Here is a 16,492-nt window from a genome sequence, read left to right on the forward strand (position 1 = left end):
ATGCGTTATATTTGGTTAATTTCTAGAAGTAAATAACTTTATAAATAACTCGTTTATAAAAAAATCATGACCTATTTACATTTATTTAGTTTTTTTTACGGCGACCGCTTCACGTGAGATGTTCCACTCACTACTACGTGATTTATCATCTTCTTTAGGGGGAATTTCGCAAAAAAATAATTAACTGAATCATATCTAACAAAACAATACAATAATGCCATTTCTGACGTGGCAGAAATTTTGGTATTTTTCCGGAATGGTTTAATGAAGTCATTCTAAACAGACCAAAAGTACGTTAACTACATAGTAGATTATTTTGTAAGGGGTAAATGTGATAGTTTTATGTGGGGAAGCTGAATGTTTTTTTTGGCAAATGCAAAATAATTCAGCTGAGCGGATAAATAAATATATAACAAATACACAATTATAATGCCAATATTTATCATTTTTGGCATAGTCTAAAAAGTGTATGCGAAATAAACAAATAAATGAGTATTTGGCTGAAAAGTTGTCTCACTACTTTCTCACTGTACTTTTGGAGAAGAAAAAAAATAAAAACTGAGTTGTGTTTAAAAAATGGTTTGTTAGAGAACTTTTGCAAATTAATTGGACAATTTACGCTGTATTAGAGGGAAAATTCGCAAAATAATTGAGTTTTGGGCTAGACGTTTCATTAGAAAAAAATCGTTTTATAACGAGCCGCCACTGGCGTGTCTTGTTTCCATTTCCGGCGAAAGCCCCATTCCGATTATTTATTTGCCGGCCGAACACTAATTTGTAGCAAATTTATTCAGAGCACGGCAAGATTATCCTCTATTGATCCGAGCTTATCCTCCCCCAATTCCACAAATACTACAACCCTTCGCCTGTTATTATCCGTAAGAATAATTGTTTTCGTTCGGTTACATAAATCACAAAGCGACATTTTTCTCCCGGATTATAATTAAACCCTTCCTCGAACGGGGCGTATTTATCTTGAGAGATCCTCAAACAGTTGATTAACCCACATAAATCCCATTTGTTGGAGCGTCTGCTATAAATTACGAAGAATTGCTTCGGTTCGCTAATGTTTATCAAAGGCTGAGGTACATCGCAACAAACAATAATCCGGTGTTGCAACTTGCCGTCGTCTTATAAATTATACGAAAGAAATGCTCTTATCGACTCTGCAGGTCTTGTTCCACTTGTTAATGTCGTCGTAAATTAGATAAAGCGCTCCGAGATTTACTATTCGTGTTTAGGCAAATGGCTGACCACCAAAATCAAAATTGAATTTAGTTAAGATATTTGTAACGCTTTTAGCGATTTCTTTTCACCAGTTTATAATACTAATAATTTTATCAATTCCAACTTTAATAGTAAACAGACTGCTGATATTAATAATGTAAGTTTTGGTGTGTCAAATATCGTTTTGGTTCTAAATCAGTTAGACCTTAACAAGGGTCCCGGTCCTGATAGACTTCCTGCTGTTTTTTATAAGTCATGTAGTGCATGGCTAGTTCTACCACTTATTTACGCTTTCCTTGAATTCTGGTATCTTCCCATCATTTTGGAAATGTGGTCATGTAGTTCCAGTACAGGGTGCTGCATTTTGGATGTCCGAATAAGCGATCTCCAAAACTAAGAGGTTTAGAGAAAAACGAGTGACTAGGGTCCGTTTTTTGAGAGAATAATTTTGGTCAAAACCGCATCTCGCTATCGTCTTTTGTTTTTGACTTATAAACAAAAGCGACATCTTAAAAAATTAGTATCTTCCTTATTATAAAAGGTACACATTTAAAACAAAGACATAATACAGGCACTTTTTTACATAAAATTTGATAATGTTATTAGCGATTTTTTTAATCATTCGTTTAGCTGTAATAACATAAATTTGTATGTTTTTAAATGAGAATCATAGTTGGCTATGACATTTTCAAAAAGCTTATTTTTTTCTGAACTCAAAACAATATAAATATAGTTTGATATTTTTATATATTTTTGATAAAAAATATATTTGAAGTATTTGAACGTAGTTGGCCATGGAAAAATTATTTCACATAAAAGGTGTGAATAATCTAGAAATTTTGTGAACGGTTATTAAAGTAAAAAATGTGAAATTATAAAAATAAGCTATGTTAAAGTTACTTTCAATTGAACAAATATACGAACGTCGCACATTTTAATTACATAAAAAATGTAAAAAATTTAATGGCACTTTTTTATGATTTAGTGAAGTGCAATGGAGGTGAAGTGGATAATGTGTATTTTTTTACCGCAGATGGAATTTGATTTTGGTGTTTGGATTGTCATTTTTTGTAAAATAAAAATTTATTGATACGCAATCATACAATTAATAAGATTTTTCTTCTTCCGACATTTCATGTTTAAAATTAGAAAATATGTAGAATGACAATGTAAGCTTGCTGTTAATAAAAAAACAAACAATTTTTATTAATTGCAAAAATTTGATCTAATAAAAATTTATTATGCTGTTTTCGAATTAATTAGGGTTTAAAAAATCATTAAATTATAAATACCTACTTGTTGGGTACCTAATACAATTTTCATAGTTTTAATTAAAAATCCAAAATTTTTTCATGGCCTATTATTATAAAGAAAGAGCAAAATGTTTTGTTTTTTCTTAAATATTTAAAATTAATGTATTACACAAATAGACATATCAAATCAGAAAAAAAATAAGACTTTCAAAAATGTCATAACCAACTATGATTTCTATTTATAAAAATACAACTTTATGTTATTATAGTTAAAGGAATGGTTGAAAAAAATTGTTGATAACGTTATTAGATTCTCTGAAAAAACTGCCTGTATAAAGTCTTTATTTCAAATGTATAACGAAAACAAAAGACGATAGCGAGATGCGGTTTTGACCAAAATTATTTTCTCAAAAAACGGACCCGAGAATGTATCACTCGTTTTTCTCTAAACCTCTTAATTTCGGAGATCCCCTATTTGGACATCCAAAATGCAGCACCCTGTACACAAGAGTGGTAGCCGTGCCCGTGTTGAAAATTATCGTTCCATTTCTATTTTGTCTATTTCTAGTTTAATATTTGAGTCCATAATCTGTAAGTCATTGACTTCATCATTTCAACACATAATAGTTTCTCAACAACGTGGATTTTTTCCGAGGCGGTCTACTACAACTAATTTGTTAGGATACGTCAATGAAATAATAAAATATATAAGTGAGGGACTAGAGGTATATGCTGTGTGCAGTGACTTTAGTAAAGCTTTCGATAAGATCAATCATTGAATTTTACTACATAAATTAGCTTCATATATGGAATTGGTAATCCGCTTTTAAGTTGGTTAAGAATTTATCTTATCGGGAGAACGCAGCAAGTCAAGATTAGCCACTCTTTTTCTAATCCTCACTCTATTCCATGAAGCGTCCCTTAGGGTTCTGTGTTAGGCCCTTTTCTATTTTCACTATACAGGGTGTCTCAGCTAAGACTTTCAGCTAAGAAATTTAAAATGCAGATATTTTAGAAAATCCAATTAATGCAACAACTCAAGTCTTAAAAACGTAATTTTTACATGCCTTTTTAAAATGTTAAGCCTTTTAAGACTTATATTAAAAAAAATATCGTCAATGAAAAATGCTGTCTGAAAAAACTCGTTCGTGGAAGACGTCTGTTTCGCGAGAAAAATGAGAAACAAACAGTTAGACGTGGGTACAGATGCAAAAGCGTAGATGTCTATGAGACAAATGAGCACTACCATTGAATTTTGGTCAATCCTACTCGCAGAAACGTAACTGTCACGCAAAGGACATTTCACAATTATCTCTCACCCATACAAAGTTAAAAAACATTATTTTTGACTTACTTTTGGTACTGGATGCTTTAATTCTTTCAAAAAGAACCAAAAGACTGAACAACTGAAAAATTCTAGACACTTGAACATTCAGGACTTTGGAAATGTTTCGTACACTGCTGACTGTATTCTCTTCAAAAGATTGAATTACTGCCCCAACTATTGCTTCGTTTCCAGTGACGTGTTTTGTCCTCACTCGATTTAGTTCAGGTACGCTTCATGTGTCTTCAAATTATTGACGATTCTTTGAACTTTAAATTTTAAAAATAACATTTCACAAAAAGTCCAACGACACTGTCCATAGGCGTATTGATTCCTTTTACAACAACACAGAAATTTCAGGCACTGTTGTTGGTTTTTAGAGTAATTTCACCAAATGAAAACAATTTTACTTTTCTGACAGGGCGCACACTTTTGACAGTTTTTTTCAGTGGTACACAAAATGCCGCGTAGAAATGCTTCATCAATTGTTTCAAACGGTAACTGCCCAAATTATTATCAAAATTTGGATTAAGTTTTTAACAACAAAATTTAATTTTTTTCTTGGATCAGCCGAGCGATTTGGTTAATTTTTTGTGTAGCCATTTATTTTTCGGGGTTTAATGATCTTACGGTAATTTGGCTCAATTTTAAATAAAAAAAATGTTTTCAAATTTCATTTTTTAACTTGAAGTCATTTGTCCCTAACTGAAAGACCACCTCCTAAAACATGTGCATTCTAAATTTCATAACAATCGGTTGACAAATAACTGAGATATTAAGCTCGAAAGTCTTAGTCTTAGCTCAATTGTAGTTATAGACTTTTTTATAGACTATGCAACTCTTTCTCCTTTGAGCGAGTTATATCGCTGCACTAATAATTTTAGTGGTATCGATTTTTTAAATTGTGCTTCATATAACTCATTCAAAGGAGAAATTAGAAAACTATTGAAAATGTAAATCGCGTTTTCTTGTAACAGCCTTCTGAGCCAAAAAATAGTTCGGTTGTTTGCCGTTTTGCCGAGCAGCACGCAGAGCAGGAAACCAATGCAGTTGGAAAGTTGTTTAATTACATGTTCGTGCGCTGAAAATAGGTTTTTCTTGATCGGTGCAACGGACTGGGATGATTAATGGCCTCTTCGCTTAGTGTAAAGTTTATACAAGAAACATTAGTAATCCAGCGAGTATGTACAAACGTATGATAAATTTCCACAATGGATGGGTCGCATCCATTCATCAGGATTATCGAGGCGGTCATTCGGAATTACAAATGCGTTTTTAACGAGAAGAATGGAGTTAATTTTTCACCATCGATACGGATTTTTTGTGTCACTTTGGCGTGGGTTCCGCTTTCTATCATTACGACTCGACGGCAAAGCCTTATATCAACAATCAGCCTACGAAGGCGCTTGATTAATGCCGGAGAAATTCATTTGTGTGGTCTATTATTGCGGAATGTGATTAATAAAAGGCGCTCTGTCCGCAGTCAAGAGACCAAAAAATTCGCGCCGATTAGCATTTCGCCAGTGATTAAACTAATGGACTCTAATCTCAGTACGTGGAGAGACGTCTGGACTAATGGAAAATCAGACAATTCGAAAGAAATCTGCGACAAGGCGTGGGGCGCAGCTGCCCGTTTAATATTTGCTTTTTTCCATTAAACGAAAAAGTTTATTGATTGAAATTCTTTGTTCATTGTCCTCGATTTGGGAGATATCTTTTTAATAATATTAGCAGATCGGCGCCCCATTCATCTCCCTTGTTACAGCTCTTTGCTTCTTTTACGACTTTTACGACATCGTTGTTGACACGATGTCACTCTCACTTATTTATTTTCATATTTGTGGAAGGGACGGCACTCGGGAACAAATTAGGAATTTTTGCTTTGTCAAGAGCCGGATTTCGACAAAAACAGAGTGATTTTTTTTTCAGAGAGAATATTAAATCTCTCTGAATTCGTTTGAATTATACTTGAATTTTATTTCATAGATCGTGGAAATATTGCACAGTCTTTGAAAAGCACAAACTAAATCTCACTCTTATTTTCACTCACTCTTACTTCTCATAGAAGTAAAAGCGTGGAGATAAGGTGTTGAACCAGATATTGTTAAAATTTTCGACGGTTTCAGAGTGAAATTTCAAGCTATTAGCTGAGAACCCAAAATTCCCAGAATCGACGATTTAAAAAGGTAAAACCAAATTGATAGGTTTTATAATAGTGTAAAAATGTACCGCGAATGGGTTGCCTAAGAACTTTGTTCTAGGCTATGATTAAGGGGGCTAAAAAAATCGAATTTTAGCCATTTTCCGCAGTATTTTACAGCCGTTTTAAGGAATATTTTTGAAAGTGATTTACAGGATACATTTTTCTACTCGGGCTGTACAGGAAACAGTCTTTAATTCCAAAAATTATTTTGAAAACAAAAAAATCTAGTCCTCTTTGAAAATTATTCTCCATCAAATTAAATACTTTTGGCCATGTAGTGGACTCTTGGCAGTAAGTCAAAAAGTGATTTTCGTTTAGTATTTGTATTTTACTTCTTTGGAACAGTTACTGATATTTCCATCTTCGAAAAAGTGTTTCAAAAACTTTTCACCAAGAATTATGTACCCTATCTATTTAATTTTTTTTTCTGTAGCAGATATTAAATTATTCTTTTTAACTATTGGGTAGATAAGATAGCACTTTAACCGCAAGGGTAGATGAAATGTTTTAAATTTATTTTATTCAATTAAATTTACAAAATTTAACATACAAAATGATTCAGATAATGCATTTGCAATCCAAGTTATCTTATGTTAATCTGCGAGTGCTTGACAAGCTTTGACATCAGTGCTCTAGAACTTAACCTTTTCACTTCTAGATAAACAATTCCTATATCTTGTAAAATAAATAAAATAAATAATAAATAATTTTTTTAACTTCCATCGAGGTTATTACTTTTTCGTAGTTATTGCTGATTAAATGTTTTAATTTAAATTCTAAGTTTATATAACACAATTGAATTGCCTTTTCGATTAAAGATTTCTTCTTTCTCTTCTATCTACGTACAAAAGTCTACTTAAAATAACTTAAAAAATAACATTTTTTTTAAATATATTGAATATGCAACTTAATATTCGTAATTACATAATGTAATTCCAAAATTCCAAATTCCAAATTAATTCCGGTAGTTCCAAAAATTCAACCTTCCATTCCCAAAAGATAAATAACAATAGGAATTCAAGTAATTCACAAATAATACCAGAAATTCCAAAACAATTCCGATCAAATTCTAAAATTTTATGCAATTAATTCAAAGTTAACAACCCCTCGGAAGAATTTGTGGTGTAAAAGACAGAACAAAGGAAGTCCAGTGTTTTTTAATCCTTCTAACAAACTTTGTTTTCTGCAAAAATTAAAATAATTCCTTTAAATTTTTTTTATTAAATTTTTTTACACATTGTACATTTTAAAGAAAGAACAAAATTCAGTAAGAACCTAGACAATTTTTTGCGATTGAAAAACCTTTATGTAATTTTTCTTCTCTGCAAAAATCAAATGGGTACATATTTGAATACGAATTTGAGTTATACGGGGTTTTAGGGAATGTGTTAGCAATATTTTTTATGTGAGGGTGTCATGACCAGACGAGTTGAAAATCTTTTCATAATTTTTTTATCATTTTTCCAAAAAGTGCATACTTTATTCAAGAATTTAAAGAATTTAATTTAAACTGTGTGGTTTATAGTAGTTTAAAGCAGTTAATTTTTTCCTTAAATAAAATAGCTAGATAGTGGCGCATGGACGTTTTGAGAACTTTTAAATATTTTAGTATTGTTAGCATGTGGGAGGTTGAAACTCCAAATTTATTTTTGTTTGTGATTTTTGTAAAATTTAATAACAAAGCAAACTGAAATAGAAGAATTACGGAGTGGACCAAGAAGTTAATGCCCTTTTGTCAATAATTTTAAAGTCACGCAATTTTTATCATTCTAGTTCAGCGGTACTCAAAGTTTGGGACCTTAAGTTAAGAACGATTTTTTGGGACAACTATGCATTTTCGATCTACACAAATTTTACTTAATCTATTCGTTTTGCCATTTTCTATTTACCTCCAATTTTTTGCCAAACTATTGCCTAACAGACTGTATTTTATGAAAAAAAAAAAATAATAATAATCAGTAAAGCCATAATAAGAAGCATTGTCGACTACAATTTTTCTCCGATTAAAAGTCTTTTCATACTAAGCTTTGTTTCCTGCAAAATTTAAGAAAATTTACAGGAGATGCCTCTTCAAAAACAAATAATTCATATTTTTTATAGCCAAGATATTAAAAAATTAAGATATTTTTAATTAAAAAAAAATGGTACCTACTACTCGTACTAGTATAGAGGATTCAAAACAATTTATTTATCAACCAAGTTATCAACAGTTAATCAGACATAAAGTAATAAAATAAAACGAAATTCAATTACAAATATCGAAAAGCAAAAAAAAATCTAATAAAACCTATAAATCAAAAGAGAAGATTGACTTTAGCTCCCTCTTTGGGGAACAAGTATGAAATACATTTCTAAAACACAAAAACCATCAGTCGCCCAGAAAAGTTATTTTTAGTTTCGAAATTGATTTGTGACGTGCTTGAACATAGTATAAAAAAAACTTTAATTTGTTTCTTCAGAGCTCGTAAAACGGGTGAAAACTCGCCCCCTTGCTAATTTCCTTTTGATCTTTCGATGGCTATGTAAATTTCAGTGTATGAAAATGAATGCAAAGCAGTTTTATCTTTGTGAATGAGTCGATATTTGCGTTGGAAAATAATCAAAGTTGTAGAAAGCTTGCATGCTGCATGATTCATGTCGAGTCGCCTTAAAGAAGCAATCTATATGCATTTTTACAAAGACTGGATGAAAAAGTCATGTTTGATGATGTGAAAACGTAAACGTAAGCATTCTTAGGGCAAATCTGCAAACTTTGGCACCGTTTAACCTTTGCAGTGAAGGCCAGAAGGCCGCCGCAGAAGCGTGAAATTCGCAATTATCCATAAACGCCTTCGAGAATAATAATATGCGAGAGAGTATCGGCGACCTTATATAGCAGTTTGAATTTATTAATCGGGCCCGTGCGTCTGACTCCATGTTTGCATCTAGATGTATGATCTGTTTACCACGTTCGTCGGCTAATTCAATTAAAATAGAATATCTAAGTGAAGCCGCTCCAACGGGATTACATATGCAGATTACATAATTTCGTTCACAAACACGAAATATATGCAATAGAGGCGCGCTGCTCTTTGCGCTAATAAATTTCAAAACCGCTCTCGACAACGCGTAATCGCTCCTAATTTCAAAAGCTAGACCCACCAACTATTTTCAGGCGAAATTAAAGCGAATTTAAACGCAATTACTCACAAAAATGGAAACTAACAACAAAATAGACTAAGCTAACTAGAAGGAACTACATCAATTATCTCAACGACGAAGTTATTTTTTAATAATCATTAATCACACAAAATTCGGCGCTTGCTACAAAATACTTATACAGGGTGTCCCAGCTAGTTGGGGAAATTCATTATTGACCTTGAAATAATTCCCTACATCACATAAAATTATTTTCAAATACACAGGTGTTTTAGGAATGAGCAACAACACAAACTTACTTTTTTTTAATGGAACACTCTAAATTTTATTGGATTTTTGCATTTTTGGACGTAGCTTTTAATAATACTAATAATTTTGATCAAACCTATATTAGTCAATTCTGCTTAGTTTTTGAAATAATTTGATGATTTTGAAGAAATCACGTTTTCTTTAAAAATGTATTACACAAAAACGAAGAGTCCTAGAAAATTACGACTTTCAACACTTTAAAGAGTAAAGTTCAAAATTAGTTTTCTACGACGAAAACAATTTGGAAATTATTTTATTTTTTTTGACATTGAAATCTACAGCTAACTTCAGCCCTTGATTAAAATGCACGAAGCTATGGCGGTTAACTTTAGCTCGTGCCAAAATTCACGAAACCACGGGTTGTAAAAGTGTGTCTGAAAGGTCACTTAGCGCCCGGGAAACATATACGATAAATGTCATTTTAGGACAGGAGTCAAAAAATATTTAAATAAATTTGTACAAAATTTAAGTCCAAAAAATGTTACAATGCAAAGATATATTTTTTTAAATAAAACACTCTATATTTTGTGCATTTTTGGATGTACATATTAGGTGTTTCAAAATTAAGAATAAAATGTTGTATTCAACTCGTTTTCGTGTAAATCGGTTCATTTATTTCACCTCGTGGATGATAAACCACTCGTTTTCACTCGTGGTTTGATTATCCACTCGTGAAATAAAACGTCCGATTTACACTCAAACTCGTTATAGAAGTTTATTATACAAAAAAAAAGAAAAGTTGTTCAACTTTTCTTTACGTATATAATACAACGTTTTCTTTTATAGGTATATTTTAGAAATATTTCGTAAATTTCTTTACAGATACAATAAAAAAAATCACCAAATGGCCACTTTAGTCTATTAGTAAGATAAAAAAATAACTAAATCAAATAATGTATCATCGTAACTGTGTAGAATAAAGGTGTACTACCTCTACTTGTATCTATAAATAACTATTATCCAGAAAATGTAACAGTGCAAATTTATATAATTTTTAAATAAAACACCTTATGTTTTGTTCATTTTTGGATATAGATGTTGTTCATAATGTTTTTTAGTAATAGATTTTGCTTATTTTTTTTAAACAATTAGTTCTCATTGACAAAAACAAGACACTCTTTTTAGTAATTAAAAAATCACAACATAAATTACAACAGCTATTCAATGTTAATTTACAGACAATTGTTTAAGTAAGTAGTAAGTTTAAATAATAAAAATGCCTGGACGTAAAATGAACTTGAAAGCAACTTCCTTGTTTTACTATTCGATATTTTATTATATTATAAGTAATAATTAATTTTCAGTATAAGGAAAAGTATTTAGTGTTTTCTGGACCATCACTCAAAAAATACAATTCGTATTTTTTTTTTTATTTTTTCGTAAGACTTGAACTTTCTATTTTTCCTATTTTTCTAGTATTTTTAGTGTTTGTAGAATAAATTTTTCTAAAACGTGTTTTCGTCAAAAAAACAAATTATTGGAAACACTAAGAAAATAAACCAATAACAACATCAATATTAAAAGTTGCATCCGATAATGCAAAAAAATATAGAGTGCTCCATCTAAAAATACGTAGCTAATTTTAGAAACAACCTGTATAATTGAATTATATTTTATTATTTTGTAAAAAAAGATAAATCTTGTAACATTAAAAAGTCCATCAATAAAATAGACTTTTCCAACTCGCTGGGACACTCTGTATAAAATTAGATATTATAAAATCGCATCTGTGTTTCCTTTTATGTTTTCTATCACCATTTAAAAGATTGTCCAACCCTTTTGAATCACTGTGTATATTGATATTTTCATATTTTAATGTTTTGATATTAAGATACATAAGGGCGGGTTTATAGAAAGCTTTGCTAAAATTTAATTCCTTGTTACAAGATAACAATCACATTTGTACAATTTGGTCACGTGATTAATCACGCATTTAATTGCGAATTAAATTATTAACGCTTCTGTAAACCGGTCCTTAATTAAATAATTGTAATTATGGGGACAGGTAGAAAATTCTGTAAAAGTATTTAATAGCAAATGCTGATTTCTGCCCGGCTATAAGTTTTTGAATTATAATAACATAAAAAATACCAAAATTTTTCTACAAAAACCTGGCGCAGATTTCAAGGAAAATGCGAATTTGTGCCGCCACATAACAACAAATCAACGCGAGTTGCAAGTGTCATTTCGCTTTCGTCCAAAAACGGGAAAAATTGTAAAATGTGCGAAATTCTGCAAGATGTTGAGAAATTCTCGTCCCGCTATAAAATGCTATTAATGATAGCGCAAGCTGGATATAAATAACACGGCAGAGAAGCTGTGGGCGGAATAATATTAAAGATAGCTACTGCTATCACTGGGAAGTGCATATATTAATCAGTTTTGATGAATGTCTTTGTAACTCCGCAGACGTACAACTGTTCCCAAACAAAGAAAAAAGCGCCCGTAAATAACATCCCGTGTAAAATGCAAACTCATTTAATTAACACAAGCAATAATAATAAATTATCGGTGGAAAAAATGCAAATACTCACTTGATTTTTTCCAAACGTTTCATCAACACTGTGCTGCTCCAACTACGAATTTAGAAAAATCCCGTCAAGGCCTACGATCCGACCTTTGATAAATGACATAATAATTACAGAGTACAACGTGCAGCAAACTGTACTCGGGTTATAATTATCCGGTGGAACGTCCATCATCCATTTGTAAAAAAATTCGGAAAAATCGCAATTTTATCTCACTTTGCATGCTTAAATTTATTCAAATTCGTCTGGTGCAGTGTCAGAGTCGCGTGTTGCCCCGTTTATGAATTTGCCATAAATCACCCCCTATCAAGCCGTTATCGCAACAAAAATAATAAACAATTCTCTAACAACTGTTGGCCGCATTGTACAGGTTTTTCCTCGAGTTTCGCTCTGTGGCATGGCATTAAAATGCCGTTTAACATTGTTTAGATAAAAGCACCGCTAATAAAGCCATTATTTTCGTTGCGAGATATAAAAACCGACAGACGAAGTTCACTCTGTAAATTGTTTTACTTACGCAAGTTCGATAATCCGTTTATTTAAAGGTGAGATTATTTAGGAACACAAAAGAACATATTCGATGGTTTATTGCGGCCGGAATGTTGCACACGTAATGGTATACTGAATTAGAACTACCCAACCACTCAATCTTCATGCCAAGACTATTTTTTCGCAAGACTATAAAGTGTTAAAATAGGACGGGACTTCCGATCGGACCAATAAATTGCAAGTCAAAACAAGATCACTCAAAGACCACATTTTGGAAGAAAAATTTGAAATAATGTACAATAATGTTTGGATAATCCAAACCCAATATAATCCGAACACCCCAATTGTGTAAAATTGTTTCCATAATCCGAACGTTTGAATTGTGTAACCCGAACTACCAATTAAATTAGCTAAAAACATCAGTATTAAAAGCTACAGAAAAAATTCAAAAAATACATGGTGTTCTATTTAATATTTGAAAATAATTTTACGAGTAGGTGAGTCAGGAGGTTAGTTTTTATGGCTTCATAAAAAAGCAATTAATTTTCTTAACAAAAAAATATTTAAAAGGCAATATTGGAATTTTTTTTAATCGCTGAGACACGCTGTGTGTAGGTATGTATTTGCATGGTTAAGTTTTTCAGTACTCGTGGACCACCCTGTATTATGCGAGAGTTTTGGTAGTCCGAACAGTTCCTGCTAACTTTCTGTTCAGATTATCCAAACATTATTGTATTTGTTTGAAGTTTATCTTCCGTTTTTTATTCCAAAAAACAACGCGTTATTTTGTCCTTTGTTTTTTCGGGTGCATTTAAAGGACATGGAAATCTAGAATTCCAAGTCTACTACTCAACATTTTTAGGTCTAAATAAGTCTAAATAAGAATCTTCGAGGAGAGTCTAGAAAAGAATCTGGACGACAACATTAGACAACAATTTTAAGAAGATTCTAAAGAGTTATTTAAAGTAAAGTCTTAAAAAGAATATAAAGAAAGAAGAACATAAAAGAGCATCTAAAAAACATTCCAGAGAAGATTCTCAAGTAAAAAAGAAAATTATTTAAAGAAGAATTTAGAGAATAAATTATCAAAAAAATTAAAAAATCTAGAATGGAGGCTAAAAAAAATAACAAATAAAGTAAATAAAAATCTGGAAAAAGATTTAGAGAATATATTTAACAATCATCTAAATGAGGATGTTCCAAAAGAGTTTAGAAAAGAAGATAATTCTAAAGAGTTACCTACTGAAGAGCCTAAAAAAGAATCTTAACAAAAATTTAAAAAAGAAAGATCTAGAGAACATTCCAGAAAAGATTTTTAGGTAAAAAAGAAAATTATTTAAGGAAGAATTTAGAGAAGAATCAGGGAAATGTACCTATGAGAAAAAAAAATTAGAAAATAATAAAAAAAAAGTGGAAGAAAAGTCACAGAGAATAATAGTTATTTATTTAATGAGTTTGAGTGTAAATCGGACGCTTTATTTCACGAGTGGATTTTTAAACCACGAGTGAAAACGAGTGGTTTATCATCCACGAGGCGAAATAAATGAATCGATTTACACAAAAACGAGTTGAATACAACATTTTATTCTTCGAAATAGACTCAGCAAGACTTAAAATTGCTTTAAATTTGTTAAAAATAATTTGACGTTTCGTACTGAGAAATGCCAAACAGTTGTCAAAACTTCCTTATACAGGAGAAAAACCGTAAATTTTGACAGTGTCGAAGAATAAATTAAATTGAATCAAGAGAAGAAATTATAAAAGTATTTTAAAAAATCTAGAGAGGAATCTAGAAAAATCTAAAAAAGTAACAAATTATCTAAAACAAAATCTGGAAAAATATCTAAAGAACATTTTATGAGACATTAAAAAAGGACCCAACGAATCTATAGATAAACAGAGTAGAAACAAAAGAACATACAAAAGTTTTGAAAAAAATGATTTATAGAAAAAGAGATTTTAAAATAAAACACATAAGAATCATTAAAAGAAAATAAAGAACCAGAAGAGTGAAGAAATATTCTTGAAATGAATTTAGCGAAAAGTGTAAAGTAGAATCATAGCGAACAAATTAAAATCACATCTAGAGAAGAAATTATAAAAAAAAATAAAAATCTAGAAAAAAAAGAGAAATCTGTAGAAAGATCAAATAACCAAAAAAGTATTTATAGGATATTTCAGTAAAAAAGGAGTCTGTACTGTACACAGAATCAGATCTAAAAATATATAGTGTCGAAATCAAAAATTCTTTCCCTTTTGTATTGAAAGCATGGGTTGGTTTGATAGAATAAGCCTTTTTCTTTATGGTTTAAAAAGTTATTACGTTTGCATCTTACTATTTGTTGGTACATTACCATATTTAAACATGAAAGCTTATACATTTGGCTTTATTTCTGGCTTCAGTCAGAAATATTTTTTTTAATTTTAATTTTTTTAATAAGATTAAAAACTTAGTACATAAATAAGTACACACTAATTTCAATTGAATTTTGTTGAATTATTTTGCTCTTGACAGTAAAACAAAATGAAATTCCGCAACATTTTCGCACCTCAACTTATTTAAATTCCACTTATATCAGTCTGTTAGCCTAGTTTTTTTGAGTGTTATTCATATGCCGAACCGGTGCAGCTAGGCCTAAATATTTGAAACCCCCTGTCTCACTTAAAATTATTGTCAAATATACAGGGGGTCTCGGAAATGAGCTACACTGCAAACCAATGTTTCCAATGGAACACCCTATATTTTTTGCATTTTTAGATGTAGCTTTTATTTAGTAGCTTTTAATGTAATTTTTAGCAATTCTAGAGTTCCAAATCGACGATTTCGTAACTTTGTCGGTCGAAACTATTTACTTTGGTTATTTAGGGCAGGAAGTACCTAATTAAAATTTATATTTTTCGCGACGTTTCGATTTTCATTAAATCTTCATCAGGCTTCAGTAATTATACGTCTTATTTCAAGTTGACATGGCACAAGTTAAACAATATTTTTTTCTGGTCATAATTTTCAAGAGCATACATGTCATCTGCCTATTTACTTTACAAATAATTAGCAGGAGTTATCAAGAAAATTGCAGACATGGAAAAAGTAAGATTGATTAAGGAATAGTAAGAATTTTTGTCCGATAAAGCCAGTGTTGCATTAACTTGGAACCGTTTTGTTTAGTAAAATAAGACGATTGCTTATTGCTCGCTACCAGTTTAAGTCCCGCTTCGTGATTTATCGTCCGTGTTAATCCCGATAGAACACATCATTGTTTCTCGAACCAGTTCATTACAAAACTTGGTCATTGTCCCAATGGCAATAAATCACTCATGAAGATGATGACATTACATTCAACCAGATAGGACAAGACCAGTCGGATTCAAATTGGCATTCAGTAATAATCAGCATAAAACCCACATGATTTATGTAACATCCCATCTATCCGTAAATCATAGTTAGAAGCGAATTGAAACCGTAATGAATTCGTGGGATTCGATTTATAGTCAGACAGTCTGCTTTTTTGCATCCGAAACTAATTAGCTTTGGCACAAAACGAGCGTTTTTGTCATCCGATCGACATCCAACTAAATGCACCACTCTCCATAAATCCAAACGCGGAAAAATTCTAAAAGAACACTCATCGCATCGCAGTCTTGGACACTGGCCAACACGCCCGACTGGAGCTTTTGCGCAAACAAAGAAAAAAAATAACTGATTATTTCTAGCTCAATAGCCCTTCGAGGTCCAATTACGCTTCTCTTTGCTCGTGCTAAAGTATGCAAATTGCAGTCATCACAACGTCCGAAGTATATCACGACCTCGTCTTATAAAAATCCCCTGCTTGAGATTATGCTGTCTCACATCATAATTATTTTCTAGTCTCACCGGAATTTATTATAGCTTATAGGAAGCTGATACGAAGCAGCTGTACGCCCATTTCATTAGAGACCCATAATCAGCACAATCAATAGGAATCCGGCCAAAGAGGCCCAAGAATGGGGGGTGTGGGCCTACCATGTAAAAAGCTGCTCGTAA

General features: G+C 31.4%; 1 protein-coding gene across 2 annotated transcripts in view; it reads right to left on the reverse strand.

Annotated features, from left to right (window-relative positions):
- The window catches only part of D12des (delta-12 desaturase), a 54,534-nt gene extending 41,883 nt beyond the window's left edge, over positions 1-12,651 (reverse strand). The window contains exon 1 of one of the 2 annotated variants that reach the window (XM_008192864.3): positions 12,500-12,651. Coding sequence is in view for 1 of the 2 variants with exons in the window: in XM_064358935.1 (XP_064215005.1) it covers positions 11,989-12,011 (23 nt within the window). In the remaining variant the exon portion in view is untranslated. Of the gene's footprint in view, positions 1-11,988; positions 12,070-12,499 lie in introns of those variants that run through there. The other variant, XM_064358935.1, reaches the window with a different exon arrangement.
- Between the last annotated feature and the right edge of the window lie 3,841 nt (positions 12,652-16,492).

The sequence above is a fragment of the Tribolium castaneum genome, chromosome 1 (genome assembly GCF_031307605.1).
Source record: "Tribolium castaneum strain GA2 chromosome 1, icTriCast1.1, whole genome shotgun sequence".
Taxonomy (NCBI): Eukaryota; Metazoa; Arthropoda; class Insecta; order Coleoptera; family Tenebrionidae; genus Tribolium; species Tribolium castaneum.